This window comes from Danio rerio, chromosome 25 (genome assembly GCF_052040795.2).
Source record: "Danio rerio strain M-AB ecotype USA chromosome 25, GRCz13ab, whole genome shotgun sequence".
NCBI lineage: Eukaryota > Metazoa > Chordata > Actinopteri > Cypriniformes > Danionidae > Danio > Danio rerio.
In genome coordinates, this window is record NC_141045.1 from 20,293,859 (window position 1) to 20,321,726 (window position 27,868).

The 27,868-nt window shown below is 34.8% G+C and overlaps 2 protein-coding genes across 3 annotated transcripts in view; one reads left to right on the forward strand and one right to left on the reverse strand.

The window, feature by feature from the left end:
* Window positions 1-13,834, reverse strand: part of efcab6 (EF-hand calcium binding domain 6) — a 29,552-nt gene extending 15,718 nt beyond the window's left edge. Inside the window, 20 exon segments of the mRNA NM_001309483.2 lie at window positions 2,076-2,163; window positions 2,253-2,482; window positions 2,889-3,004; window positions 3,090-3,204; window positions 4,068-4,239; window positions 5,571-5,675; window positions 5,746-5,903; window positions 5,997-6,062; window positions 7,303-7,470; window positions 7,546-7,648; window positions 7,759-7,833; window positions 7,987-8,135; window positions 8,218-8,339; window positions 8,485-8,603; window positions 10,040-10,176; window positions 10,597-10,666; window positions 12,338-12,417; window positions 12,529-12,749; window positions 12,828-12,978; window positions 13,707-13,834. Coding sequence (NP_001296412.2) covers window positions 2,076-2,163; window positions 2,253-2,482; window positions 2,889-3,004; window positions 3,090-3,204; window positions 4,068-4,239; window positions 5,571-5,675; window positions 5,746-5,903; window positions 5,997-6,062; window positions 7,303-7,470; window positions 7,546-7,648; window positions 7,759-7,833; window positions 7,987-8,135; window positions 8,218-8,339; window positions 8,485-8,603; window positions 10,040-10,176; window positions 10,597-10,666; window positions 12,338-12,417; window positions 12,529-12,749; window positions 12,828-12,978; window positions 13,707-13,736 — 2,475 coding nt within the window. The 5' untranslated portion in view covers window positions 13,737-13,834.
* A 258-nt stretch (window positions 13,835-14,092) lies between these two features.
* On the forward strand, window positions 14,093-27,419 carry samm50 (SAMM50 sorting and assembly machinery component). 2 transcript variants are annotated; one of them, NM_200142.3, is given in 15 exon segments: window positions 14,093-14,267; window positions 15,115-15,225; window positions 15,981-16,082; window positions 16,736-16,823; window positions 19,179-19,285; window positions 19,363-19,493; window positions 19,697-19,784; window positions 21,895-22,023; window positions 22,105-22,176; window positions 22,260-22,346; window positions 24,223-24,293; window positions 24,378-24,445; window positions 24,520-24,666; window positions 26,525-26,666; window positions 27,105-27,419. In NM_200142.3, coding segments are annotated over 15 exon segments (1,410 nt in total). In that variant the 5' UTR covers window positions 14,093-14,246; the 3' UTR covers window positions 27,151-27,419.
* Window positions 27,420-27,868: the final 449 nt, after the last annotated feature.

A 27,868-nucleotide genomic window follows, 5' to 3' on the forward strand; every position in this document is an offset into this window, starting at 1 on the left:
GTCCACTTTATTCCCCTAGCTAAGCTTCCCTCTGCTAAGGAGACGGCACTGGTGGTGGTAGACCACGTCTTCCGGATACATGGCCTTCCGGTGGATGTGGTCTCTGACAGGGGACCCCAGTTCGTCTCCAATTTCTGGAGGGAGTTCTGCCGGCAGATTGGTGCTTCCACCAGTCTGTCGTCAGGCTTCCATCCACAGACCAACGGGCAGTCCGAGCGAACCAACCAGGCCCTAGAGCAGATGCTTCGTTGTCTTGTCTCTCACAACCCCTCCTCCTGGAGCCAGCAGCTTACCTGGGCCGAATATGCCCATAATTCTTTACCCAATTCTTCTACTGGTCTCTCCCCATTTCAGAGTTGCATGGGTTATCAGCCACCTATTTTTTCTTCACAGGAGCCTGAGGCTGCGGTTCCCTCTGTCCAGGCTCTTATCCAAAGGTGCCGTCGCACCTGGCAAAGGGCTAGAGAAGCCCTCCTTCAGGCTGAAAGACGTGTCAGAACCACCGCTAACCGTCGTCGGACTCCGGCTCCTAGGTACATTTGTGGGCAGAGGGTATGGCTTTCCACAAAGGACCTGCCACTTAAGGTGCCAGCCTGTAAACTGGCTCCGCGGTTCATTGGGCCATACCCTATTGTCAAGGTCCTCAGTCCGGCGGCGGTACGTCTCAGGCTCCCAACTTCCCTTCGTCGTGTCTATCCAGTATTTCATGTATCCCGAATTAAACCTGTTTTTCGTAGCTCTCTTAATCCTTCTGTTCCTATTTCCCCCCCTCCCCCCCGTCTCATTGAGGGCTCTCCAGCGTTCACAGTTAGGAGATTGTTAGAATGCAGGCGTAGAGGACGTGGATTCCAGTACCTTGTAGATTGGGAGGGGTATGGTGCGGAGGAGAGATGTTGGGTCCCGGCTCGCAATATTTTGGACCAGTCGTTGATTAGGGAATTTCACAGCCGACAGTCTCCTCCCTTGGGATCGCCCAGTGGCGATCCTGGAGGGGGGGGTACTGTCAGGACTCCTGGCTGATCGGCTGGTTCTATCTGTTCTGTTTGTATTAGCCACATGTTCCTTTGTTTGTGCTTCTGATTGTTTCTCTCCACCTCCTCGTTCTCATAATTTTAGGTGATTTGCTTCACCTGTCTTTGCTTATTTTCTCCTCATTAGCTCCCCTATTTATTCTCTGGGTTTCTGCTGTTCAGTGCCAGATTGTTGTTTGCTTCTGACCCTGCAACATCAACTATAGGTAAACTTAATGTTTTTAGTTAACCTTTTTCTGTTTGACTCCAGGACTCTCTCCCTACCTTCCCAGCCTTTCTGTGTAGTCCCTGGCTTGCTCGAAGTTTTTGCTCTTGTGCTGCCTGAGTTTTTGATGTCCTGGACACTGGCGTGGTTCTGACAATTACACCTGCCTCTGTTTCTACTGGCCAGTCTATTTTTTGTTCCTGGTTATTTCCAGTCATTCTCTTCCCCTCCATCAAAGTCTGCAAGTATTTTTTTGTCATTTTTTGTTGTTCATTTTTTTTGGACTATAATATTTTTTGTTCTTTCTTGATCAGGCTGAGAGGACTGCTTGCTGAAGAGCATTTTTTTTCCCCATTTGTCGAACTGAGGTTTTTGTGCATTTTTCCCTTGAGACTGAGACATTGCCTTTAGAAGATTTTTTTTTCAATTTTGCATTCTGGCTAATGAACTGATCTGTTAGAATTTTTGCCTTCCACAATAAATCATTGTCTTCACCTGCATTTGGGTTTTTTCTGTTTACTGGCCTTGACATCTTAATGAACTGTATATGAAACAATCACTTTTTTTTAGCTATAAAATACTTTTTAAAACGTATTGTTCTGCTAAAAAATATATTGTTCTGCTGTTGTTTATAAATTACAGGTTTGTGGTTGTACGATGAAGATGTTCTCATGTCACACTCAGTGTCCCAGTGTGTAGTGAACCAAGCTTATGTTATGATCACTGTTTTTACCAGTGCTCGAATTCGTTTACACGACCAACAAATCAAGCACCTCATGAGCAAGGGAGCTGACTGAGTGCACCAAATGCTATTTTAATAAACAGGACTGGATGGTTACCTTTGAGATCTCTGAAGGTCGTTTGTGTGCAATGGCTGCTAGGTACTCATGAACTTGATCACATGCATTGTCAAGAATTCCGTCCTTTCTGAAAAAAAAAAAAAGGCTATTAGCTTTAAAAGGTCATTAGCTTTAAAAAACAGATCAATTCAAGACAAGTGACAATATGATTCTCACAATGTGCCATCGTGGTGATGTAATTTCATCTTGTCGCTAGACTGGACTTTTTTGTGGAACTCAGTGTAGTTAAGTGTGGCGCCAGGTGTAAGACCCAACATGTCGAGCAATCTCTGATACTCCCTTTCTTGAGTTACAAACATCAGGCTGTCAAACAGAGCTCTGAAGTCAATCCGATTTACTAAACCATCTCGGTTTTTGTCCATGAGATAGAAAGCAGTCAGAGCATCCTGCAAACAACAGCAGGTACTGTTGACTTACAAAGTACACACAAAAACAATACATCCACACAATGATGAAGAAGCAATGGAAAAAATTACGAAACAGCTTGAAAATGTTAATTCTCTCTGGATTTAAATGTTATGGCTTTGCATTCCAGAAAAAGAATTCTAATAAAATAAACATTTTATATAAAATTTTGGAGTTAATGATGATATTTATTCCAAATTTAAAGTAAAATGTAGTCATTAAGAACTTTTTTTCAGAAACATTTATATTCATTTTTAGACATTACCAATGTTTTAACTTCAGAAGAGTAATCATTTTTCCATAGCAGTATATATAAATATACACAAAACATGCAATATAACAAAATACTTTTTTCTTTCATTAAATAAATAAAAATCTGTCTGATACCCCATGATACTCCTTGATCCTCTTTTTAAGTTGACCTAGACAGTCCTCAGCAGTCAAAAGAGTGGAGAATTTTGCATTTTTGGTCTGACTATCATCCTTTTCAGGCATTGTCACTTCTGTGGTGAATAGAAATTATATAAATATTTTTTTATTATTTTACATTTTTGCGATGAAAACACATTGTGTTGTAAGCTATCAAACCTTCGTATTTGTCCACAAAGTCAGCAACAGAAACTGGACCCAAATTAAAGCCAAGGGACTCAATAAGCATCTGAAACTGGTGTCCCTCCAGGAAAACACCACAATCGTCCAGAATCTAAAAGCAAATATGATATAAATCTATGCCAAATCTATACAGCGGGAAAATAAGTATTGAACATACCACTGTTTTTCTCAGAAACATATTTCTAAAGGTGCTGTTGAATTAAAATTCTCCGCGGATGTTGGTCACAACCAAAATAATCAAAAAATGCAAAAAAAAAAAAAAAATCTAATAGGTTTACAAATTAAGTTATGCATAATAAAATTAAATGACGCAGGGGAATAGTATTGAACACATGAAGAAAGGGAGCTATAGAAAGATGGTGAAAGCCCAGACAGCAGCTAAAATCTATCAATAGTTCTTCAACAATCCTCTGCCCTTCGCCATTGTAAATTAATATCAGAATAATGAAGATAAAACCAGGGTGGACATTTTAGCCAGACAATGATCCAAAACACAGCCAGGGAAACCCTCAAATGCTTTCAGAGAAAAAAAAAATCAAGCTGTAGAATGGCCCAGTCAATCACCTGATTTGAATCCAATAGAAAATTCAAATTAAAGATCAGATTTGATAGACGAGACCCACAGAACCATCAAGATTTTTACACTCTGTTGAAGTTTGTGAAAAAACAGTAATTCAGTATTTCTCCTTTTGCCATTTCATTGTTATTACACATAAGTCATTTTTCAGATTTGTTTGTTTTGTTTTATTTTTATGTTTGTATTGTTTGGATTTATCCCAACATATGGTTTAATTTCATGTCAACAGCTCCTTTAGAAATATTATTCCAAGGAAAAAACATGATGAATTCAATACTTATTTTCCCCACTGTATACTGTATGTAATATATGTGCTTGAATGTTGTGTTTACGCTGTCAGGTTGTGCACAACCAAAAGATTGACACAAAGACCTTACTTTACAGACATCTCTTAGATTAAGGGAAGATTTTGTGATTCTGCTGGACATCAGATAGTCCTGAAGAGTCACCCCTTTCCTCTGAAGCCTGTCTTTGAGTTTCCTCAAGACAACATCCTTTATTGCTTGTGCTTTTATGTCCAGTATGGAAGCTTCATGTGCCTTTTCTTCCCTGCAGTTTAACAAAAAACATGTATTGCCTTATAAAAAAAATAGTATATAATAAGTTAATTTTATGAAGTATATTTAAGTAATGTTGATGTATATATTTAGGTATGCATTACTTTATGCAGCAAGTATACTAACTTCTACTTACTGGTACTTGTATGTGTACAACTTAAATAACACTTTGTATAAAATTGTCTGACTTTATAGTTTATAATTTATTTTTTATTTTAATAAGTGTAGTTTCTTATGAATACAATTTATAAACAATTCATGTTTTTATAGTAGCTAGTTTGAGAACTAGTACATTTATGGTATATATATTCATTATTTATGTGCAATGTTTTTTTAATACAATTTAAGATCACTAAACAATCATTTAATGGACTTATACAAGCATATAGTTAAAGTATACTTAAAGTAATCAATTTAGCACCCAAAAGTACAGTAAATACAATAAAAGTTACGCTTCATTACAATATAAAACTAAAGTATACCTACTATAAAATTAATTGTTTCAATTTAACGCACTTCAAGTTACCTGATAATTAATACATGTGAAGTATACACTGCAAATTTTAGATAGTAGATTTAACTACCTTAGAGTTAAAATGAACACTCCCTCAGAGTTTATATGGGAACCACTATAAAAGTGTTAAAAATAACACTTTTGAAAGTGTTAACTTTATCAACACTAAGAGAGTGTTAATTAGCAAACTCTTATTGTAAAAAATATCTGTTAAATTTCCGAAAAAATATCAGCAGCTGTGGTTGCCAAATTTTTCTGTGAAAAATATGGAAGTTTTATAGAACTGTATAAATTTACCAAAAATAACCATATTTCATAAACTGATACAATGATCAGTGTACAAAATCATAGCTTAGTGCACAAAAATGTATAGTCATTAGATGCAATAATGTGTTCATGTGTGATTGCAATTAGCAAACAGATTTTCACTGCATTAGTAACTATACAAAAATAGTTAATATACCTTTAAACAAAAAAAGATGAAGCATAACATCAAATACTCTCCGTTCAGCTTAGACTTGAACACAGACACTACTATCCTCCACAATGGTGACACAAAAAACTTTTTGCTGTTTTTTTTTTTTCCTTTTTAAATTTTGCAGAAAAATACCGGCAGCTGTGGTTGCCAGTAATCTGCTGTTTTTAACATTTTACATTAATAAATTCAGTTTACAGAATATTTCTGTTTCTTTTTTTCACCAGGCTATAGGGCTTAGTAAAATTAGGGTATTTAAGCTACTTTATAAATAAAAAATAGAGATCCACTTTACTGGTGTGAATCGTTTCAAGGCTTTTTTGTTTAAACAAACCTCTCAATCATACTGAGGGTGCTGTCAATCTTCTCTGGAGGACCGAAACTCTTCAAAAATAGCTTGTAGTTTACATTTCCATCTTCAAAAAATGGTTCACAAAGCCTTTAAGAACAAACAGAGGGAATTAGTTAGTAAGCAGAGGTAGAATTGAACACAGAGAAGTGAGACTCACTTGATGAAGTGGTGGTCAGACAGCGGTAGGACGTGTTGGATCAATCTCCTAAAGTCCTCTGGAGAAATGGTGTCATTCTGGTTTTGGGTTGTGTTTGTGATTGATTCCATCAGCACGTCGTAGTTTTCTGAAATCTTCTCCTTCAGAATCTTTTCAATCTGCCGAGAGATTGATAGAAATGTGTGACAGAAAACATATATTAGTGGTTAGCATACAAAAAAGTCAGTAAAATTATTGTACAGGTTACTTACTGCATTCTGCGCTGTTATTGCTGTGTTTAATCTTGCTTGAGCCTTTTCATTAAGTTTTGGAGTCTGCTGGAATTATTAAATACAATCATTTAGATACTGTCAAGAATGAAAAATAGTAATAAAGAATATTTAATAATAGGGAATCAAACTTTGAACTTTTTTTATTCATTGAAATGCAGTAAGAGCCACCACAAATTACTCTTTACACAAATTTCTAATAATATTTTAAATTATTCTTATGACTTTGCAGTGAAATACTAAAGTTATTATTATTCATTTATTCATTTAATTATTAAGTTAAATATTGGCCTGTTAATTAAAATAAAGTAGTTACTGTACTAGTTTAATAGTTATAAAAGTAACTAATTACCAGGGAAAGTACTTACTGTTCTATATTAGAGAGAGCCTACTCAGATGTAAACCACTTCAGTTAGCTCAATTAAAGCAAATTATATATGCATTGATATAATAGCAAATTTTATTCCCAGTAAGCATAACGGCTGTATAAATTGCTGTATATGTGATCACTCATAGCCGTACAAGCCAATATTTACACATTCTTTGCTTTTGGGTAAAATGAACAAAATGTTATCTAATAATATTACAACGCAAAAAAAAGGTCACAGTTCATGAAATATTAAGGGTCATATTAAAACACATTTCACTTTATTCAAATAGTTCATACTTAATTTACTTTAGATTTTTAGGGTTAACTTACATAAACACATTTGAGGTTGTATACTTTATTTTGCTAGGGCACTTTGTTAGTTTTAATCTATGCTATTATTTATTTATTCATTCATTTTCTTGTCGGCTTAGGCCCTTTATTAAACCGGGGTCGCCACAGCGGAATGAACCGCCTCTATGCTATAAATTAAATACAATTTTTTTGGGTCATTTTTAATCAAAATGTCCATTTGCTTCTGCTCTTGAATGAAGTCCTTCTCTGATGACATCAGTTTGATGTCTTGGGGGAAATATGCTTTGCTACTCGGAAATATGCCATGCCTCCTACTAAATATTACATACCATTTGGAAAAACATTAACATTCTGAAATAAAAGTCTGCAGTAACTTCTGTTTTTAATGACTGAATAGAATTTAAACGCTAGTGAATTTAAGATGACATATTATTAGGATTACAACCATATTGTTTTCCCAGGCATTGTTAGGATAAATCAAATATTACATATTCACCAATAACAGTTATTACGAAACATTGGGTGGAGTTGGATTAAGGCAGTGTATTTCACACTTATAAGAACGGGTTAAAAAAGGGCTGTTCTAAAGATAATGTTGTGTAATACCACGACTGGATTTTGGAGATGCAGTAAGTCAAGGAACTGTTGGCAATTTATGGCATCTGTATGATCCACATCCAAGAAATCAGCAAGAACTGTGAACTGCTCATCGGTGAGATTCATATTTTCCAGAGCACTGAATAATTCATTTCTACTGATAAATCCTGTAGCGCTCTGCAGAAACAATCATTTTTGTGAATATCCAAACATAAAGCGCTTAGTTTGATTCACAATCATATCAAATCTTACTTTATCAAGGTCCAAAAGAGGCTGATTCAGTACATGTTGCCGTAGTTTGGACAAAATCGCATCAATACTGCATGTGTCTGCAGTTGCTGGAACAGAATCTTTCCTGATTGAGGCATTAAAACACATTTTCATAATTAAAGGCAAACATATTTTAACCATTCCTTTAACAAAATAAAAAATAATTTCATTTATAAAAGCCAAATCTCAACTTACTGAACAGTTATGTCATCTTTAAACAATCCAAGAAATATTTTCCATTTGACAGGTTCTGTATTGCTAACCCCAAATCTGTAGGAATAAATAATTATATCAAAGTTCGTTTGTTTTTTACTTTTCAAAGTTTCATGATCGATTCAATGTTTTTGTGCTGTAAACTGTAAACATTTTACTAGCATTAGCTCAGTCTGCATTAACGTAACAGTGTGTTAAAATTTCTCTTACCTTTTCAACAGTTCCCTAAAGATAGTATCATCCATGGCGAAGAGGAAATTGCTGAGAATAGATCTGAGATCCTCAAGAGAAACAAACCCACTGTCTGAAATGTCAAACGCTTGCAGAGCTTTTTCAACAAGGCTATGGTCCTTCTTCATCTGTTTATTGCAACAGAACAGATTTTTTTCTGTAGAAATACTCATGAGATATGTGAGAAAAAATCATCTCTTTGATACTCACCTTGCTCAAAAACCTAATTTGGATGTCATCCAAGTTGTCTCTGGATTTGCCTGAAAACCTCCTTAAGCTTGTCTTACTTTTAGGTCTTGTGGTACTGCGACTGACAGCATCCCAATTCAGTGCTGAAAATGTATAATTCAGATATAAAACTTGCATAAATTGCATAAAATTATACTTTTTTTTCTTCTGTTCAAACTGATGCGATTATTAATAACTACTTTATAAAGGCTTTATCATATTACATCAGTGTATTTTGCAAAACTGTACCAAGTTGTACTGAATCTGGTGGGATTTTTCGATAGTTTTCACAGTCAACACCAAGCTTCTCAAGAAACACCTTGTAGGATATTGTATCAGCATTATTCATGCTGTAATGTGACCACAGTCTGGAGGAAAGAAAAGGAAATATTTAGCATTCTGGGTATAAAAAACAATAATATTAGAGAGTGCAATGTAAGGGGCTATATGTGTGAATTTTGTTTGTATTAATCTCATATTTATCGACAATACATTAAAACTATCCTTTTAAGAGTTTGACTATTTTTTAATCCATTCAGCCAATCTCCAGGTCTGGTTGGAACATTTTTATCTTCGTTTAGCATAATTCACTGAATCCCATTAGATCATTAGCATCTTGCTAAAAAATATGTTTTGATAATTTTCCTCTTTAAAACTGGATTCTTTTGTAGTTAGGTCACGTACTAAGACCGGAAAATTAAAAGTTGCTATTTTCTACGTCAATATGGCTGGGACCAACAGTATACTCTCATTCTGGCGTAATAATCAAGGAACTTTGCTGCCAGACCATAGTTACAGCAGGGGTAATCTTAGCACATGGTGTAATTACAAAATCAAGTTTTAAATAGGAAAATTATCAAAACTTTTTGATAATTGAAATCCAGCTTTATATCAAGAATACATATTTTTTTTTAAAAAATGGCTGTAGTTCACATAATGGCCACTGGTGAACTCAACGCTAATGAGAAGCATTTATGATCTATGTTCTACACATTAGAGTTATCGTGATACCATTATACATTAATTAATCTTACAAAACTACAAGTATAATAATACCAAGTAGTATTGCGATACTGTAATTCATAACTCAAATTATTAAGAAAATTGTCAGAAAAACTATATTTTATGTTATAAGCCTACTTGAATGTAATTCATAACTCCCTTAAGACTGAAAAGTATTATTTGCACCCCACTTCACCCAAAATTTATTCATTCTTTTTGTTTGTTTTGTAGAAAACTGACCAACTAAAATACATTAAAATAAAGATTCAAATTATACATATGAAAGTTGTAACAAAAGAGCATTTTTTTCAACAAAATTAGCCTATGTGAAGTGGTCAAAAAAATGTTTAAATGTTTATTTTGGGTTTTTCATCTTTTTTTTTTCAGTCTTATCAGGTAACAATCAAACGTTTGTGAGCCATTCTTTTAAAAGATTTTCACGGTTGTTGTAGCTACAAAATCATATTAACAGGAACAGAAATGAACCGATTCAGATATGACTTTGAACTGAAGCGCTAAAAAACGTGCAATAGGCTACCATAAAAGGCACAAATTCGACAGTTTTGCAACTTCAAAGGGCTCCACAGACTATTAAAATAAAAAGGTCTATTGTTGTACAAACATGTGAGCATTATAGTGACTTTTCTACATGCAACATTATGTATTGTAGATAAACCATTACTGATGATACTATCGTTTACAAGCTACAGTTGCACCTCCAGTATTTTGTAGCCATAGTATCGCGATACTACCATAGTACCAGTAAAACGTGCAACCTACACATTTATGGAAAAACAGGTACCTGTGGAATTCCAGCTGGCTCATGGGAAAGCAGTATCCTTCCAATATTTTGCGAAGCTCATGTTGCTGTATCTGCCCATCGTTGTTGTAGTCAAACAGCCGAAAAGCCCTGGTGATGTTTTTCAAATGGCCTCTCATCTGAAATGATGATAATTAGGGATATTACATACATTCATTCATTTTCTTTTCAGCTTAGTTCCTTTATTAATCTGGGGTTGCCACATTGGAATGAACCACCAACTTATCCAGCATATGTTTTACACAGCGGATGCCCTTCCAGCTGCAACCCATCTCTGGGAAACATCCATACACACTCATTCACACACATACACTAGGGACAACAAGTTTTTTGACTTGTGGGGGTAACCGGAGCACCCAGAGGAAACCCACGCGAACACGGGGAGAACATGCAAACTCCACATAGAAACACCCACTGACCCAGCCAGGGCTAGAACCAGCGATCTTCTTGCTGTGAGGCGAACGTGCTTCCCGCTGTGCCACCGTGCAGCCCCACATACTAGCATGTACAGGTAAATATATAAAATCCATGTTATCTACCTTATCTCTTAGTCGACACTGTAGTTCTCCAAGTGACAAGTTTCTGTATCTTCCACTCTTGCTCGGAATCCTGTTATAAAATCATATATTGTATTTATTAAAGAAATGAATTATACTCGAAAACTGGCAGTGAAGACATTTATAATGTCACAAAATAATCCATATTGAACTACAGAAATAAAATACATTTTATATAAGCATTATTAAACATTTTTTATTTATTAGACTATATAACAATTTTAATGTTTACATTTACATGTAATCATTTAGCAGACGCTTTTATCCAAAGCGACTTACAAATGAGGACTAGGAAGCAATTTACACAACTATAAGAGCAACAATGAATAAGTGCTGTAGGGAAGTTTCAGGTGTGTAAAGTGTAATAGGCAAAACATTAGTATTTTTTTTTTTTGTAATACAGTTAGCGGTGGAGCCAGAGAGGCAATTGCAGATAAGGAAGGAAAATGGAGACTAAATAGTTGAGTTTTTAGTCGTTTCTTGAAGACAGCGAGTGACTGCTGTTCTGATGCAGTTAGGGAGTTCATTCCACCAACTGGGCAGATTGAATGCGAGAGTTCGGGAAAGTGATTTCTTCCCTCTTTGGGATAGAATCACAAGGCGATGTTCATTCACAGAACGCAAGTGTCTGGAGGGCACATAAATCTGCAGAAGTGAGAGCAGATAAGAAGGAGCAAAGCCAGAAGTCACTTTGTAAGCAAACATCAGAGCTTTGAATTTGATGCGAGCAGCAACTGGCAGCCAGTGCAAACGGATGAGTAGCGGAGTGACATGTGCTCTTTTAGGTTCATTAAAGACCACTCGTGCTCCTGTGTTCTGAAGCAGCTGAAGAGGTTTAATAGAGTTAGCTGGAAGCCCGGCTAGTAGAGACTTGCAATAGTCCAGTCTGGAGAGAACAAGAGCTTTAACAAGGAGTTGAGCTGCATGTTCAGATAGGAAGGATCGGACCTTTCTGATGTTATAGAGTGCTAATCTGAAAGATCGAGCAGTTCTACAAATGTGATCAGATTTAAATAAACAAATTTAAATTACATTTGTTAATGAAAATAACAATAATATTCATTGGCAACTTTTTTTTTAGAGTGAGATGAGGCAAAGACAGGACTACATGCATCACTGACAAAAAAATGAGACTGAAATGTAGACAAAAAGATTCATTTTTATTTTTTATAGTCCCCTGTATTGCGCTGTATTGCGCTGTCCATTTATTAGATGAGCGGATCAGAGTGTGCTCATTCATAGATTTCAGTCACATTACTGACAGCAGATCTGACAAGTTTCAGTTTGCTTTAATAGACAACAAACATACTATAGGCATTGACAAAATTAACACTGAATTTAAGTACACAGTAAAAAATGTTGGGTTACACACAATTACTTCATGTTGCCCCAACTGAAATCAATTAAGTTCACTTAATTGTTTTTTTTACTAATTTAAGTAGATTGAACATAAAACAATTATGTTGTCCCAAAACAAACCTCAAGAATTGTGTTGATTCAGCTCATTTAAAATAAGGACTTTGAAGAAGCAGCAAAAATAATTTTTGGAGTGTAATATAATAATAGTCATTTGCTGCATTTTGGGTAAACTTCTTTAAAAATGTTTACAGACTGCATTTTAGGTAAACTTCTTTAAAAAAGGTTTACAGATTGAATTTAAACAAATGTCATAGTTAAGAATGATTAATAAAATTGAAAGATTTATAAATTAATCATAAATTACCTGCCCACTGTGGATGAAACCTTGCAGTGCCTTCTGAGAAACTCCATGTAGGAAACTGTTCCATTTTCTTTTAATTCAAGCTAAAGTTAATATGAATGAATAATGATCAATTTCAATTACTACGTTTGTGTCACAAAAATAACATTTAGTGCACTGAAAAAGATCATATTTATCAGTCGAAATAAACAAACCTGAGCCAACAAACTCTCAAACTGAGACTGAGTAAGTGGAACAAGAAACCCTTCAATGACGCGTCTGAACTCTCCTTTGGTGACGGTTTTGTTGCCTTCCTGGTCAAAAGCTTCAAAAGCAGCCTTCAAGTCATCTTTTCTGTCCTTGACTTTTTCCAGCAGTAGATTCTCAATGTCCACTAAAGAAAGATTCTCATCCGCCACTGACTGTACAGAGGAGGCTATAAAAAAGATTGAATAACATGTTTATAAAAAAAAATCATCATTACCAAGATAATAAACACCAGGGTAAATCCTACCGGAGTCAGATTTGAGAGTGTTCCTTCTGGAAAAGTCTCCTGAGGACAACCGAGATGCACTCTTGGCTCTGGGGATGATGGTGAGTCCTTGTGTCATAGGCCTCAAATCTAAATTACTTGAGATTTGAGGCATCTGTGCTGAAGCTGACACCTAAATTTAACCAATATAGACCAATATATTGTGGTATATATATTTTCCCCTGTCATATTAATACAAAAATATTACATAATAATAATAATATATTAGTTTAATTTGTTTTCTTTTCGGCTTAGTCCCTTTATTAATTTGGGGTCGCTGTATAGACGTGTCTTGAAAAATAGGCAGTCAGATATTATGGACAGTCATCATGGCAAAGATAAAATAAATCATCATGGCAAAGATAGCTATAAATCAGTTATTAGAAATGAGTTATTAGAACTATTATGTTTATAAATCTGTAAACAAATCTCTACGTTAAACAGAAATTGGGAAAGAAACAGGGGGGCTAATAATTCTGACTTCAATGGTATATATATATATATATATATATATATATATATATATATATATATATATATATATATATATATATATATAATTTTAAATTTCTAAGTTTTTTAAATGAACGTTCATCAAAACAGGTAGGCCTAATAAACGCAAAAACGTTAATAAAATGGCAAAATAGAGCAAGATTTAAAATCTAATTTCAGTCTGGTTTTAGTTGTCCGTTTTAAAATAAACAAGCACTCTCGAAAATAGTAAAAAGATTTTGAAAGGGTTCGAGTAAAGATTTTATTAGGGACCATTAACGTTTAGCGTCATTTGAGAATTTACTTCCTAGGCAGTTCAACATAACAAATATTAAGGCATGATATATTAGTAATAGTCTTCATACTAACCCAGCTCTCCACAGCGGACCTCGGCCGCATTTCTGTGTAAAATAATCACATAAACACTTGAAACTAAAGAGGAAAACTTGACCACAACTCTTCTGTAGACAGTCGAGGACGCTCCTGTTCCCATGGATATGCTCTGCCAGTTGGCTGTCAATCAAAAATTGGTCACGCCTACAGGAATGCGCAACCAACCAGTGATCACGTTAAACATTATGTTCGATGACAAAGCGAATAAATTTACAAAATATAATAGTTTTATTGAAGTGTTTGAGAGTAAAGCAGCGTTAAGAACAATGCATATTAATCTGGAGCGTCACGTTTACTTTAAACATAAGCAAATTGTTATAGAAAGCAACGTGACGTGGTTGTTCTGTCTTCCCCAGCCAATCATCATCTCACTGGGCGTGGTTAGGAACTGTCATGGCGGCCGCCGGGAGATTGTTGTAGTGTGTCAGAGAGACAGAGCGCGGACTGTTCTGTTCATAATATTGAACTGGGTTTATTATCTTATTAAGGGCACTTGAATGTGAACGTCTTTTAAACATGGGGACCGTACACGCCAGGGTAAGCGTCTTTATTCTCCCTGACTTGCTGAAGAAGCCAAAGCAATGACCTTTGAAGACAGTCTTTGAATGACAGGCCGAGTTCAGAAACACGCTTAGTATTTAACTCAGCAGTAATAAGATATCAAATGTATTTTGCGCATATAAACGCGCACTCTAAACATACTCATATTAATATTTGCTAAACCTCAACAAATTTGAGCTGTCATACATTATTTAGTTTATTACATCAGTACAATTGCACGTCTATAGTATTGCAGTTTAATATACTGTACTGTCTGTGAAACTAAGAATATTAATAATGAGAATAAATAAATGTTATTTTAGAATTGTTGATAAAACAGTAAGAGATCTAAAAAAACACTTTCATTCTTATATTTTTATACTAAACAGTGTGTGTGTGTGTGTGTGTGTGTGTGTGTGTAAGAATGTGTATTGTATGTTGTTAACTATATTTCATAATATAGTCATATGTAAGCTATATATTTAGTTTTATTTATTACTTATAAACACACATTCTTTTAAGCTATCTTATATTTTAAGTATTAAAGTTAAATCATTACAATTAATCAGATTTAAACACTATCCAAACTATTAAAAAAGTTTTAGATTTTTATGTATGCCTGTTGTTACACTTTTGTAGTAATAAAGTAATATTAAAACTCTTTAACGTATATAATTTATTTACATATAAACCATGTAATAACTTTCATTTTTGTAATTACAATATTCATGTATTAAGAATTAAATTTATAGAGCAAGATAGGCATCTTTTAACATCTTCAACATAATATTAATAGATCTACAATGTCACAATTGTTCTTTATTTCCTTTTCTTTTGAACCCAGAGTCTGGATCCTCTTCCTATGCAAGGCCCTGAGCTGGGGGTTCAGGCAGATGACATGGATCTGGGGGAACCAGAACGTGAAGAGAAGCAGGAAGTTCTCGAAAATAAAGATGTAAGATGGACATAATGTCACATTGAATATTCATACCAATTTTATATGATATCCAGTGCTTGTACATGTATAATTGTGTGTAGTTTAAACTGTATTAAAATGTCTGTGATTTCAACAGTAAAACATGCTACGGTTTTACTACAGTAAAAATCTGTAATCTGGTTTACAGTAAGTTCCGATGAATAACTGTAAATTGACTTTCCCAGAATTCCCTGCATGACACTTAACTTTTTCTGTTGACATTTCTATGGTTGTTTTTAGGCTTTTATGTTACATCTAACGCTGATGAATAATTATTATTCCAATACTTTAATTTTATGTCTGTAACATGATGATTTTTAGTAGTTGTGTGAATGACACTGAGCATCTTCTATATATTAACATGTTTCTCTGCTTGTGGGAATTTATTTGTGATGAGCTTTGCTTCATTTTTATGACTTTCTCATCACTATGTGTTTGTTTATGGTTGTGTTAGCAGCATATCTGTGTAAAAAAAGATATGATGTGTAGATGTCAGTACTTTAAAACACTGGTGTATTAACAATATGATTGAATCAAATTCAGTAGTTTACTGTAAAAATTAACAATTGTTTTTATGGTTTATATCGTATTTTCAATGGTGAAAAACTGGCCAAACTGGAAAAACTGTTTTTTTATTATATTATTTATATTGACAGTTTTGTACAGTGTAATTTTACAGTGTATTATTTACAGTGTATATTTACAGTGTTTCTGTTTGTGTTTTGATTGCTCAGGTTGTTGTACAGCATGTGCACATTGATGGACTTGGACGAACAAAGGAAGATATTTTAACGTATGAGATTGCAGATGTTTTCCATGCCAAAAACTTGATAGATGTGAGTATTCTTTCTTTCTTTCTTTCTTTCTTTCTTTCTTTCTTTCTTTCTTTCTTTCTTTCTTTCTTTCTTTCTTTCTTTTTTTCTTTCTTTCTTTCTATCCATCTATGTAAGAATAGAAACCCTAATGAAACAGTTTTGAATAATAATAATAACATAAATTATATCAAGTTATCTCTAAAAATAATGTTTGTATGTGTATTCAGCAACATTTTGACTTGGAAATGTTAAAAAGGCTCCCACTATATAGGTTTTTTTTTTACTGTGATTTCCTTTGGCTGGAAACTCTGGACGGCATTGAGACATGCCATTAAAATTCTTATATTCATTTGTACTAAACTGTCAGGACGCATTATTTCAGGATTCATTATTTTGCTGTTATTGTGATATTTCAGTCAATTTAAAATATTATTGTGATATTTCAGTCAATTAAAAAAAAACAATTAAAAAATTTTTAACATGCCATGTAGTATCTGGTTTGAGGTTAGCATCTTAAGCTAGAGCACAAAATGCTGGAAAGTAATTGTGATTTAAACAATATTATACTATTCAGATATTTATTTTTTGTTTGTTTTAAATGCTATTGTAGTTCTTTTATTGACTATCATGATTGTTATTAAAACTGTGTGTTTTTATTTACAATAATGTTCCAGGTAATGAAAAAGTCCCATGAGGCCAGACAGAAACTTTTACGTCTGGGGATTTTCAGGCATGTGGAAGTGGTCATCGACACTGCTGAAGGTGCGACACAAATCCAAATCCAGTGATAGTGACAGAAGGGTTCTTACAAGTATCTATATTTCGATATCTTTTGATACGGAAATATCTTAAATGATACAATATAAATTTTCTCCAATCTATCAATGTCCGCTGCACCCTTTCTCCAGCAGTAAGCAGGAGGGGGGGGGGGCTTTTGTACTTTCAGGGGGCACACTTTAACATACATCCCAAACTACTTAAACAATTATTCAAAGTCATTTTTTTATGCATCACTTCTGCAGTCTTCATAAACGAGCTTCCATGTTAATTTATTTGACAAGTAACTTTGTAGTGTAGGATAACACATATTTAACATTCAAGTACATCAAGGCTCTTTTTTGCACCTTTACCAGGTGCAGTTGAAGTCAATTTTTTTGCCCTCCCGTAAATTTAAAATAATGTTTTCTAAGTGATCTTTAAGAAACCACAGAGATTTTCACAGTATTTTCTATAAAATAAACATAATTCTTCTAGAGTCATAATAAATCTTATTTCTTATAGTTTGTCTTGAATAAAAGCAGTTTTAAGGTTGGTATTATTAGCCTCCTTAAGAAATATTTCCTGTCTATTTTTTGATTGTCCACACAACAAATCAGTTCTACAATGACTTGACTAATTCTTCTAACTTTCCTAGTAAACATAGCTAGGCAATAACTCAGGTAATCACTCTTTCCCTCAGGCAAGTCATCTCATGATGATAATAATTGTGGAACCAAGATCACTACTTGCTATACACTTTTTATACACCAATACACTTATTTAACAACACACTTTACATGCCAATTTGCACATATAATGTTGTATATAGTAATATACCTGTACATACATGTGTTCATTTGTGTATTTGCATTCACTATTTCTAATTTTAAAATATGTTTATTATCTGTTTATTGTCCTGTCCCTGTAATTTTGTTGCACTGTAGAAGCTCTGTCACGAAAACAAATTCCTCATATGTGTGAACATACCTGGCAATAAAGCTCTTTCTGATCTTCTGATCTACTTTTACATGAGCATGACTGATAAAAAAAATTTGATCAAAGTGTTAAATCTGTTTTCCAGTACTTGTTGATTGTTTGTAAATTTAAGACTGCGTTTCCTACTGTAAAGCTACGTACACTCAATTTCTGATTATTAATACCCATGCATAGCCAAGGACTTCCTATATGAAAAGTTTTAAAATCGCTAGTGGAAACAGAAGTCTAATATAATCAACATTGAACATTTTGACATTTTGTTTTTCAGAACATAAACATGACTGAAGTTGATTTTTTTCCTCATTACCTGTATCAATTTGAGGCTTAACTTCTGATGAATGTGGGAAATGGATGTGCGCACCACCGTCACTGACAAAAGTGAAGGGAAAGCAGAGAGAGGGAGTGCATGTGACACCGAGAGTGCGCAAGAGAGGCCTCAGTCATATCTCCATCTAACTTCCGATGGCTGACCATGCTTCTCCGTGGCGTTTTAGTTGTGATACAAAAATAACCCTCCAAATTTAGGGGGCCCCTAGAAACGCCACTGCTCTAAGTTCCCTTACAATAGATTTTTATTATATATGTAACCCCGCCGGTGCTACACAACCCAAGCCACTTTGAGCTGGTATCGAACCGGCGACCTTCTGCATGGGAGTCGGTTGCTCTAACAAGGAGGCTAAAGACCATGGCCTCTAGCGTCTGTCGCTAGAGCAGCTTTAAAGGTCAGAGGAGTGAGGTTTACCTGCACAGCACTTACAAGCTGGCCTCCGTTACACTCACCCCCCTAAAACTCACTCCCATCCAGGTCATGGCACCAATGTATCCCCACCGGTCCTACACAACCCAACCCACTTTGAGCTGGTATCGAACCGGCGGCTTTCCGCATGTGAGTCGGTTGCTCTAACAAGGAGGCTAAAGACCATGGCCTCTAGAGTCTGTCGCTAGAGCAGCTTTAGAGGTCAGAGGAGTGAGGTTTAACTGCACAGCACTTACTAGCTGGCCTCTGTTACATACAGTATATACATTTTAAAAGATATCATATCATTTATTTAGGATTCTTACGGGTGTTGAAAATGCTTGAATTTTAATGCAAAAATCACTTTAATAGGAGGTTTCAGCACAGTTGTGTGGGTAAAGTGTGTTAACATAGCCAGCATCTATTGGCAAAAATTAATTAATTCTATTTTTTACAATCACACTTGATAAAAACAGTTTTCCCTTTGTACATGTCATCAGCGCGGTAAAGCCCCGGCCATTCGTTAAATACATACATTTATTGTACAAACATAAATGAATAAATACTCCAGTATTGTGACAGCATTAATGTAACTGATGACAGTCTGTATGTCCTCATATGCTCAGGTGCAGACGCGCTGCCCAACGGCCTGGACGTGACATTTGAGGTAAAGGAGCTCAGAAGAATGACAGGAAGTTACAACACCATGGTTGGGAACAACGAGGGCAGCATGGTGAGATCCTGAAGACGTCTGTGTGTGTTTGTGATGATGAGGAATCACAGAGACACTCAAGTGCTGATTTCTTTCAGGTCCTGGGGATCAAACTGCCCAATGTGCTTGGCCGTGCTGAGAAGCTGACCTTTCAGTTCTCTTATGGGACAAAGGAGACCTCGTATGGCCTGTCATTCTTCAAGCCGCAGCCGGGACACTTTGAGCGCAAGTATGATTTTAGCATGGCAGTGTAGAGTTCATGTTGTTATTGTTCTACTTCTATTTTATGTGTATATTTTGTATATTTTTTTACGTAGTTAAATTCGGTTATTAGCATTTTTAATGTTCATCATCACAAAATATTGAATGATTGAATGGTGAGATGATTAAATATCATCAACTGTATTGTTGGAAATCCTTTTTATCTTCCAGCTTTTCCCTGAACTTGTACAAAGTGACTGGTCAGTTTCCCTGGAGCTCCCTCAGAGAAACAGACAGAGGAGTCTCCGCTGAGATCAGTGTAAGATATTCATTTCATTTTTCTATTATGTCAAAATATTTGTTATTATTATTATTATTATTATTATACAATTATCTTGGGGTGTTGGCAATTATTATGTTTTTAGTTCAGTTTCAATTCTTTTTTCTTTATTTTGTCATTCAAAACATCACAATAAAATTGTAATGCAGAACGAAATTACGTTGCATCAGACCCAAAAAGAACATAATAAAACATCACTGTACAACAATAACACATAATAAATAAGCTTTTATAATTTCATTAATCTATAAAAATATAGTTGTATAGATTATAACCCATTTAAAAAATCTCTGAAGAGAATAACTTAATACTTAAATACCTATTTCATCATTTGTTATAATAGTTGTATTATTAACAATTTATGCTAGTAACTATTTATAGATTTATTACTTCACACTAGCTATCAATAGTGTTTAAGAAATGGTATTACTCAAAAGTCTTATAATGACAGAATAAAAACAAAACCGCACTGATTTGCTCCTCAGGCTTCAATAACGCCTGCCTGATGGCATGAGCATGAGCAGGCTGTGGCCAGGGTGGGTTGGGTCCCTTAAAATGCTATTTGCCCTAAACAGACAACGTTGTTGATACAGTTCCTCGATAGATGTCACTTGGACTCTAACAGACCTTTCAGCTGACTTTATTATCCTTCTAATGGTGTTCTTGTCTGATACACTGTTATTCTCATACCAAGGGGAGATGTGTAAGCTGAGAAAATATGATATATATTTCCTTCTATGCTAATGAAGGACTACTGAGACATTCCAAGCATGGGATGGGTCCTCCTGGTGAGGCAGAGTTCCTCACAGCTCTGATACACATCTCTGCCATTTGCTTACAGAAACCATGTGCTCTTCACCATACACAATTCATCTGCTCGTGTTCTTCTTTCAGATAACTTTGTCATGTTTGGTGTCATTTGACAGTTTATGACTTCAGTGTTGTAGTGATGAAATCAACAGAGACATCGATTAATTGTGTTTCAATCTACAATATATTTACTATTGTTGGGTCATGGCCTGAGGAGAGTATGTTAATGTACTTCTCCCCACTTCATCTCTTCAACTTTGTTCTCACGTTCAGCTGGTTTTGGGGGTTGGTTTTCACTTATGTTTGACAATGCTTTGCTCAGGGTATAATAGGGAAAGGTAACTGTTGATCTGGGAGAATGGCTTTTACTCTGCATCTCCCGCACACCAGTGCGTAGCCTCATATGCAGTTTCACTGTCTTTGTTGCTCAGCAGTGCATATGTTACAGCTAATTTCTTTATACAGTATGTTAGTTTGTGTCATTCTAATGTCTGTATATTTGATCATGTAACTTAATAAACAACTTTGCCTGCTTTAAGACGTAGAGATTCTTTCTCTTTATCAATGATGATAACAACTTTAATGGAGTCAGATTAATTACAATGGAGTCAGATAAATAATGGATTTAAACACGCCATCCTTCAACTGCTTCCTGTTTCCGATTATTGGTTCAGAATAGCAGCGTAAGCTTCAAGCCTTACAGATGCCATTAGTGAGAACACTCTCAAAAGCTCCTCTGTAAAAAGTTGTAAGGATTGATAGTCTGAGGTTTCTCGGAAACCTGCGCTTGTTTGCAAGACAAGTGGTATGGAGAGACCAAGGGGATTTTATATAATTAATATAAAAATATATCTTTAATATATATTAATAATGTTTATTTATTTAACTTTATTTAAGATTTGCTTTATTAATACACTAGTTGTTTTATTTTATTTCAATATTTTTATATTTACCTAATATTATTATGTGTTTATATAAATATATATTTATGTATTTATTCATTTAGATATATATGTATGTATTTAATTTTGACTACCGTTTGTCCATTACCAACTACCAACATTTGGGATTGTTTTGTTAATTTTTATGCTTTTAAAACTTGTTTTCTGTTTATACAAAATATTTTGTTGTTATTTTATTGTATGTTATTGTGATCTTATTTTTAATGGTTTATTTTTTCCTTGACTAATCAAAAAATATATTCTTAAACACATTTGTTGACATTTGTTTTTTTTACAATGCTTAAATGTCATATATTTGTCCATGGATTAATGCGCAGTTCCCGATCTGGAGGACGAGTCACACACTGAAATGGGAAGGAGTTTGGCGAGAGCTGGGCTGTTTGGCCCGAACGGCTTCTTTCGCAGTCAGAGAGGAGAGCGGACATTCACTGAAGTCGTCACTCGCTGTATGTGTCCTTTCATCATCATTAACACTAAGATATATGCCGAATCTTACATTATATTAAACACAAAGTTTTCTTTCCTAGCATGCAATGGTCATAGACACACGCAACTCCACCATCCTGCCAAGAAAAGGTGCCTTATTGAAGATCAACCAGGTCTGTTTCAATCAGCTGGTAAAAATGAGATGTTCGTCTGAAAATGTAAATATGAAAATGATCTCATTTTTGTGGTATTTTAGGAGCTGGCCGGTTACACTGGAGGAGATGTCAGCTTTCTGAAGGAGGACTTTGAAATTCAGCTCAACAAGACCCTGTTCTGGGACTCGGTGAGATGTTTTATTTGAAAGAAACTCTCACTTGTGTGTTTGTTTGTTGCGGTGTTAATTTCGTGTGATTTATCATTTCTATAATACTATGCAAGCTTGATTAAGCCACGCAATATTTTTGTTCTTTTTTATTTCATTTTTACAATTGTTACCTTTTGTGGCAACATGGTGGCTCAGTGGTTAGCACTGTCGCTTTACAGCAAGAATGTCACTGGCTTGAGTCCTGGCTGGGTCAGTTGGCATTTCTGTGTGGAGTTTGCATGTTCTTTCCATGTTGGTGTGAGTTTCCTTCAGGTGCTCCGTTTTCTCCCACAGTCCAAAGACAAGCACTGTAGATGAATTGAATAAAATAAATTGGCCTTGTGTATGTGTGTGCATGTGAATGTGTATGAGTGTTTCCCAGTACTGGGTCGCAGCTGGAAGGCCATCCGCTGTGTAAAACATATGCTGGATAAGTTCGCAGTTTAGTGCAGTGTGGCAACCCCGGATAAATAAAGGAACTAAGCCAAAGGAAAATGAATGAATAAATTGTTACTTTTTATGATCTGTTATGTGACAAAATGTCAGAATTGTTGTGAGATTAAAAAAAAAAGTTTACAAAGGCCTACCAAAATGTATTGATGTTTAAAAATGAGTTTTTATATTTAAATCTTTATTTAATTTAATTTAAAATATATTTTTTGTGATTTTTGTTGTGTTTTTTCTATCATTTATGTAACATTTTGTTTGTTTTTTAAAGTTTTTATATATTGTTTAGTTAGGGTTTACCTTAAGTCTTTTTACTACTTGAACTTTTAAAGAATAAATTTTAATTTTATGGCAACTAACGAAATATATTTTAAAATTGTTATTGTTTAATCTCACTAATAACATTTATTTTATTTCCGTTAACGATTGTTTTTTTGTTAGCAATAACAACTTTTTTTAACACTTCAATCTGTAAATGTTTAAGTCTTAGTTTCAGTAAATGACAACACCAGTTTGTTTAGCTTTCGAAAACATTCTCCTTTTTTAACAAGTCTCATTTTAAAAAATTCTCTCTAGTTTAAGAAGTTTTAGTAAACAACAAAAGTTTGTTGATGTTTTGACACTTTCAAAAAAGTGTTTTTCTTATTTCTTTTTTTCCTCTTTAGTTTACTTTGTCTTAGTCTTTTAGTTTTAGTAAATGAAAACAAGTTTGTTGATGTTTTAAACACTTTCAAAGAGCTCAGTTTGCTACATTTTCTCTTTCTACTTTATTTAAATGTTTTTGAACAGGCTGCGTTTTGGTAAATGAAAAAATGCGTGTTAATGTTTTAAATAGGTTTGCAGATTGTTCTCTTTAATGTTACTTTTAGTCGTTCAGCCTAAACTAAATGACAATGACAAAACATTTCCTTTGCTATTTACTGAATTTTTTCGTAATATTTTTTATATTTAGGTTGCTAACATTACATAGTATTAAAATTAAACTAAATGTATTTTTAAAGGTCCTGTGAAGTGCTTTTTAATGGCATTTCCTGTATTATACATAAATTGTCACAGCTCTGCCAGTAAGAGTGATTGAGATCAAGCAAATCAAATGAAAAGCAAATAAAAAGCATCTTGAAGGGGGCGGGGCATGACAGATACTAGAAAGCATTTGATTGGTCAAGAATTATGAGAAATGTATGAGGTGATGTGGAAAAAATTGTTGATCCAATTAAGCGGAAGTGACAACTGGAAGCTTTGGGTGTTCATATCAGTTTTATATCTTCTTAATACAAATTTTGACACTTTTTGAAACGCACAAGATTATTGATATTCCAATAGACTGAAACTAACATGTACATTTTTTTATTGTAATTTCACTGGACATTTAACAATTTTTGGATTCTGTCTGCTGTTTTTCTTCTAGGTTCTCAGCACCTCTCTGTGGGGCGGCATGTTGTTACCACTGGGTGAAAAGGCCTCCAGCATTGCTGACAGGTTAGTAAACATGTTCTAACACAGCTGAAAACCATCCACAGACACTAAAGGTAATGCTGTTTTTGCTTTTAAATGTGTTTACAGGTTTTATTTGGGTGGTCCTACCAGTGTGAGGGGCTTTAGCATGTACAGCATCGGCCCTCAGAGTGAAGGTGAATGACTCTGACTCTCAGCACTGAAGTTCAGCATCTCGGTGTCACTGACTAAACTGTGTGTTTGTTGACAGGAGATTACCTCGGCGGAGAGGCCTATTGGGCTGGGGGAGTTCACCTGTACACGCCTCTTCCATTCAGGCCTGGGCGAGGAGGATTCGGAGATCTTTTCAGAACACATTTCTTCCTCAATGCCGGAAACCTGTGTAACCTCAACTACGGTGAGTCAAATCAAAATCCCTTTAGGCAATTAATTTCACTCAGCGGCCATCTTTGAAACGCCTCTCGGGCTGTATGTTTGGGCATTCTGCTTGAATGGGAAAACATAAAATTCTCTGAAACTACTTGCCAAGCTTACAATTACATTTCATACGAATTAGCAATAAAATCAAACAACAACTTTCTATTTAGTTTAATTTCTAAATGTTCGTATCATAAAATCTGCAGAAACTCACGTCTGGTCCGAGCCCATTCCTCGAAGAATTGTCATTCAACAGCGATTGCTGATTGGCTCCTGTATTAGAAAGTGGGCTTTATTTGCCATAAAGCGATTGCTGATTGGCTACTGTACTAGAAGGCGGGGCTTCATTCGACATATTCACAGCAAAGAGCATAGAATCACCAAGAGGCGATTTGGGAAACAGCCACTAGATGTCGCAGCCGCTATTTTGGAATGAAAATTCCAATAGAACAACAGCATATTATAAGTCTGTAAAATAAACTGCTAAAAGTGCTGATGATTGTGATAGTAAGTTTTGTATCTCAGCTTTAATGCGCTTTTTAAATAAATAAATAAAAAACAAAGCAGCTGCTTGCCATCGCAACAGCAATAGACAGCCGATCACTTTCATTCCAAAATATCCCACTACAGTTTCACTGGAAATTTTCCACATAAATTCAATTAGGTAATGTCTTAGGTGAATAAGTAAACAGTTGAGTGATATATCAGATGTTCTCATTATGCTGAATCTAAAAAAATCTGATGCATTTATTTGTGATATTGATGGTAACTTGTTTGTTTTTATTTATTTTTTTGCTGAACTTTAGTTTAAAACTTGAACTTTAGATAGACTATTAGTTCTTCATGTAATAAAAACTGAAACTGTAAACTCTAAATGGTGGCTTAACAGAAACAACTGTCAAAACTTTAAATACTACTGTTTTTATTTATCAGCATAGAGCGCCAAACTCCGTCAAATCACAACAATAAATCATTATAATTAAGCAAAATATTTTATTTGAATGTGCAGTTAAATAAAATATCTTAATAATAACATTTAAAATGCAGTATTACGATTGTTTATATACTGTTAAATTGCTTCCTAACTATTTAATGTTTTTCAATTTTCATAATTGTGAGTTTGTCTTGTTACTTATTACAAAGTTATTACTTAGACATTTTGACTTAAAGGCGCAGTAGGTGATCTGCTTAAATGCTAACCAGTTAGCATATTATCTTTAAAATACAATCCCTCACCTGCTGTCCATAGCCACATCTCCTGAAATCACGAAAATATGACAGAAGCTGCCTCCGAACTGCCTACTACATAGTAGTTACTGAATTTGAATTTGAACAAACTACTCGATCGTTAGAAAAGCATGTTCAATACAGTATGAATGTGAGCAGTATGAATGGAACTCGGACGTATTACATTTGCCATTTTGTCATGACCACGTGACCTACTCACATCAGTTGCGTCGCTTAACTCCCATTCATGAATTCTTTTGAGGGGTATCATTGGATTATGTAGCGTCCGTCTGATACACACTTCAGAATCTCAGTAAGCAGTACAGAACAGTAAGTAGTAAGTCATCCGGGTACTTCTTGCATACTGATTTTCTAATTCTATGAATTCGGACATTCTACTCGGCTTGCATACTGATTTTAGCGTACTATATAGTTTGGAAATATGCGCTTTCTGATACAGCCAGAGACCCACTATATCATGTCATTCACTGGTTTGAAAACTGCTGAAATAAAGATATTGTGACAACATGTTTGCTAGATGCATATTTTCATCCTTTTATTTATGAAACATGCTTTTGTTTTTACCTGTTGTTTTTTCAATGGTCCACTAGGGGAAGGGCCGCGGGCTCACCTCAGCAAACTGGCCGAGTGCATCCGCTGGTCGTATGGAGCAGGTATTGTGCTGCGTCTGGGGAACATCGCTCGACTGGAGCTGAACTACTGCATTCCTATGGGCGTCCAGAGTGGAGACAGGTACACGCACTCACAAATACACATTTTTAAAGTCCCCCTAAAAGCTAAAGCAGTCTGTTCGGTTTATTCAGGTTATCTAATGCAGTGTTTCCCAACCCTGTTCCTGGAGGCACACCAACAGTACATATTTTGTATGTCTCCCTTATCTGACCCAGGCTTTGGAGTCTCTAATGTTCTGCTGAGTTGATTCAGGCTAGTTTGATTAGGTAGAGGATGAAGCTGTGTACTGTTGGTGTGCCTTTAGGAACAGGGTTGGGACACACTGATCTAATGCAAGTTTGCTACAAAACTAAATAGGAATTTACTTACAGTTTCTCGCTTCCACCAGTAAGAATATATATTTTTTATAACATCACTCTGCACCAGATTGTCGACAGTTTTTTTTTTTTTTTTTTTTGACCACTCAAATGCTGATGTGTTTTGTTTTTTCTGTCTCAGGATATGTGACGGAGTGCAGTTTGGGGCCGGAATCCGCTTCCTGTGATTTTTCGACTATCGTGTCACTTTCTAACCTGTGATTAAAGGATGTTCATACAAATTCCATTTCCAATGCAAAGTAATGCAGTAAATGTTGACTGATTTTTCAGTGTTGACAAACATGCTAAAAAAAGAAAACGGTATAAAACCAACAATGTTTGTTAGGATCTGTCACCCTTTTTAAAATTCATTGGCACTTGAGTGAGGAATATATATTGGACATCAGTGCTCTTATTGTCATATTTATTTGTCAATAAACAATGTCTCTAGCCTCAATTGTGTTTTCATATATTTAAAGAAAAATAATCTGTAAGTATATACAAACTCACACGTATTTGAATATCTGATTTATATAGTAGTATACGCATATATGCTGTATATATATGTGTGTTGTTTTTGTAACTGCAAAAAATGGTTTTATTTAATTATAATAAAATTATAAGTTTAAATTATTTGAACATAATTATTAAAATACATTTCAAAAGGGCAGAAAATTTAACAAAAATCACAAATTTAAAACAAATGTATTATATAATTTTTTTTTTTACTGTTCAGTTTTATCCACTGTTTAATTAATCTTTTCGTGGTGAGTATGAGACTCATTTACACACACACACACACACACACACACACACACACACACACACACACACACACACACACAGTCACCGGCCAATTTATTAGGTACATCTGTCCAGCTGTTCATTAACGCAAATTTCTAATTA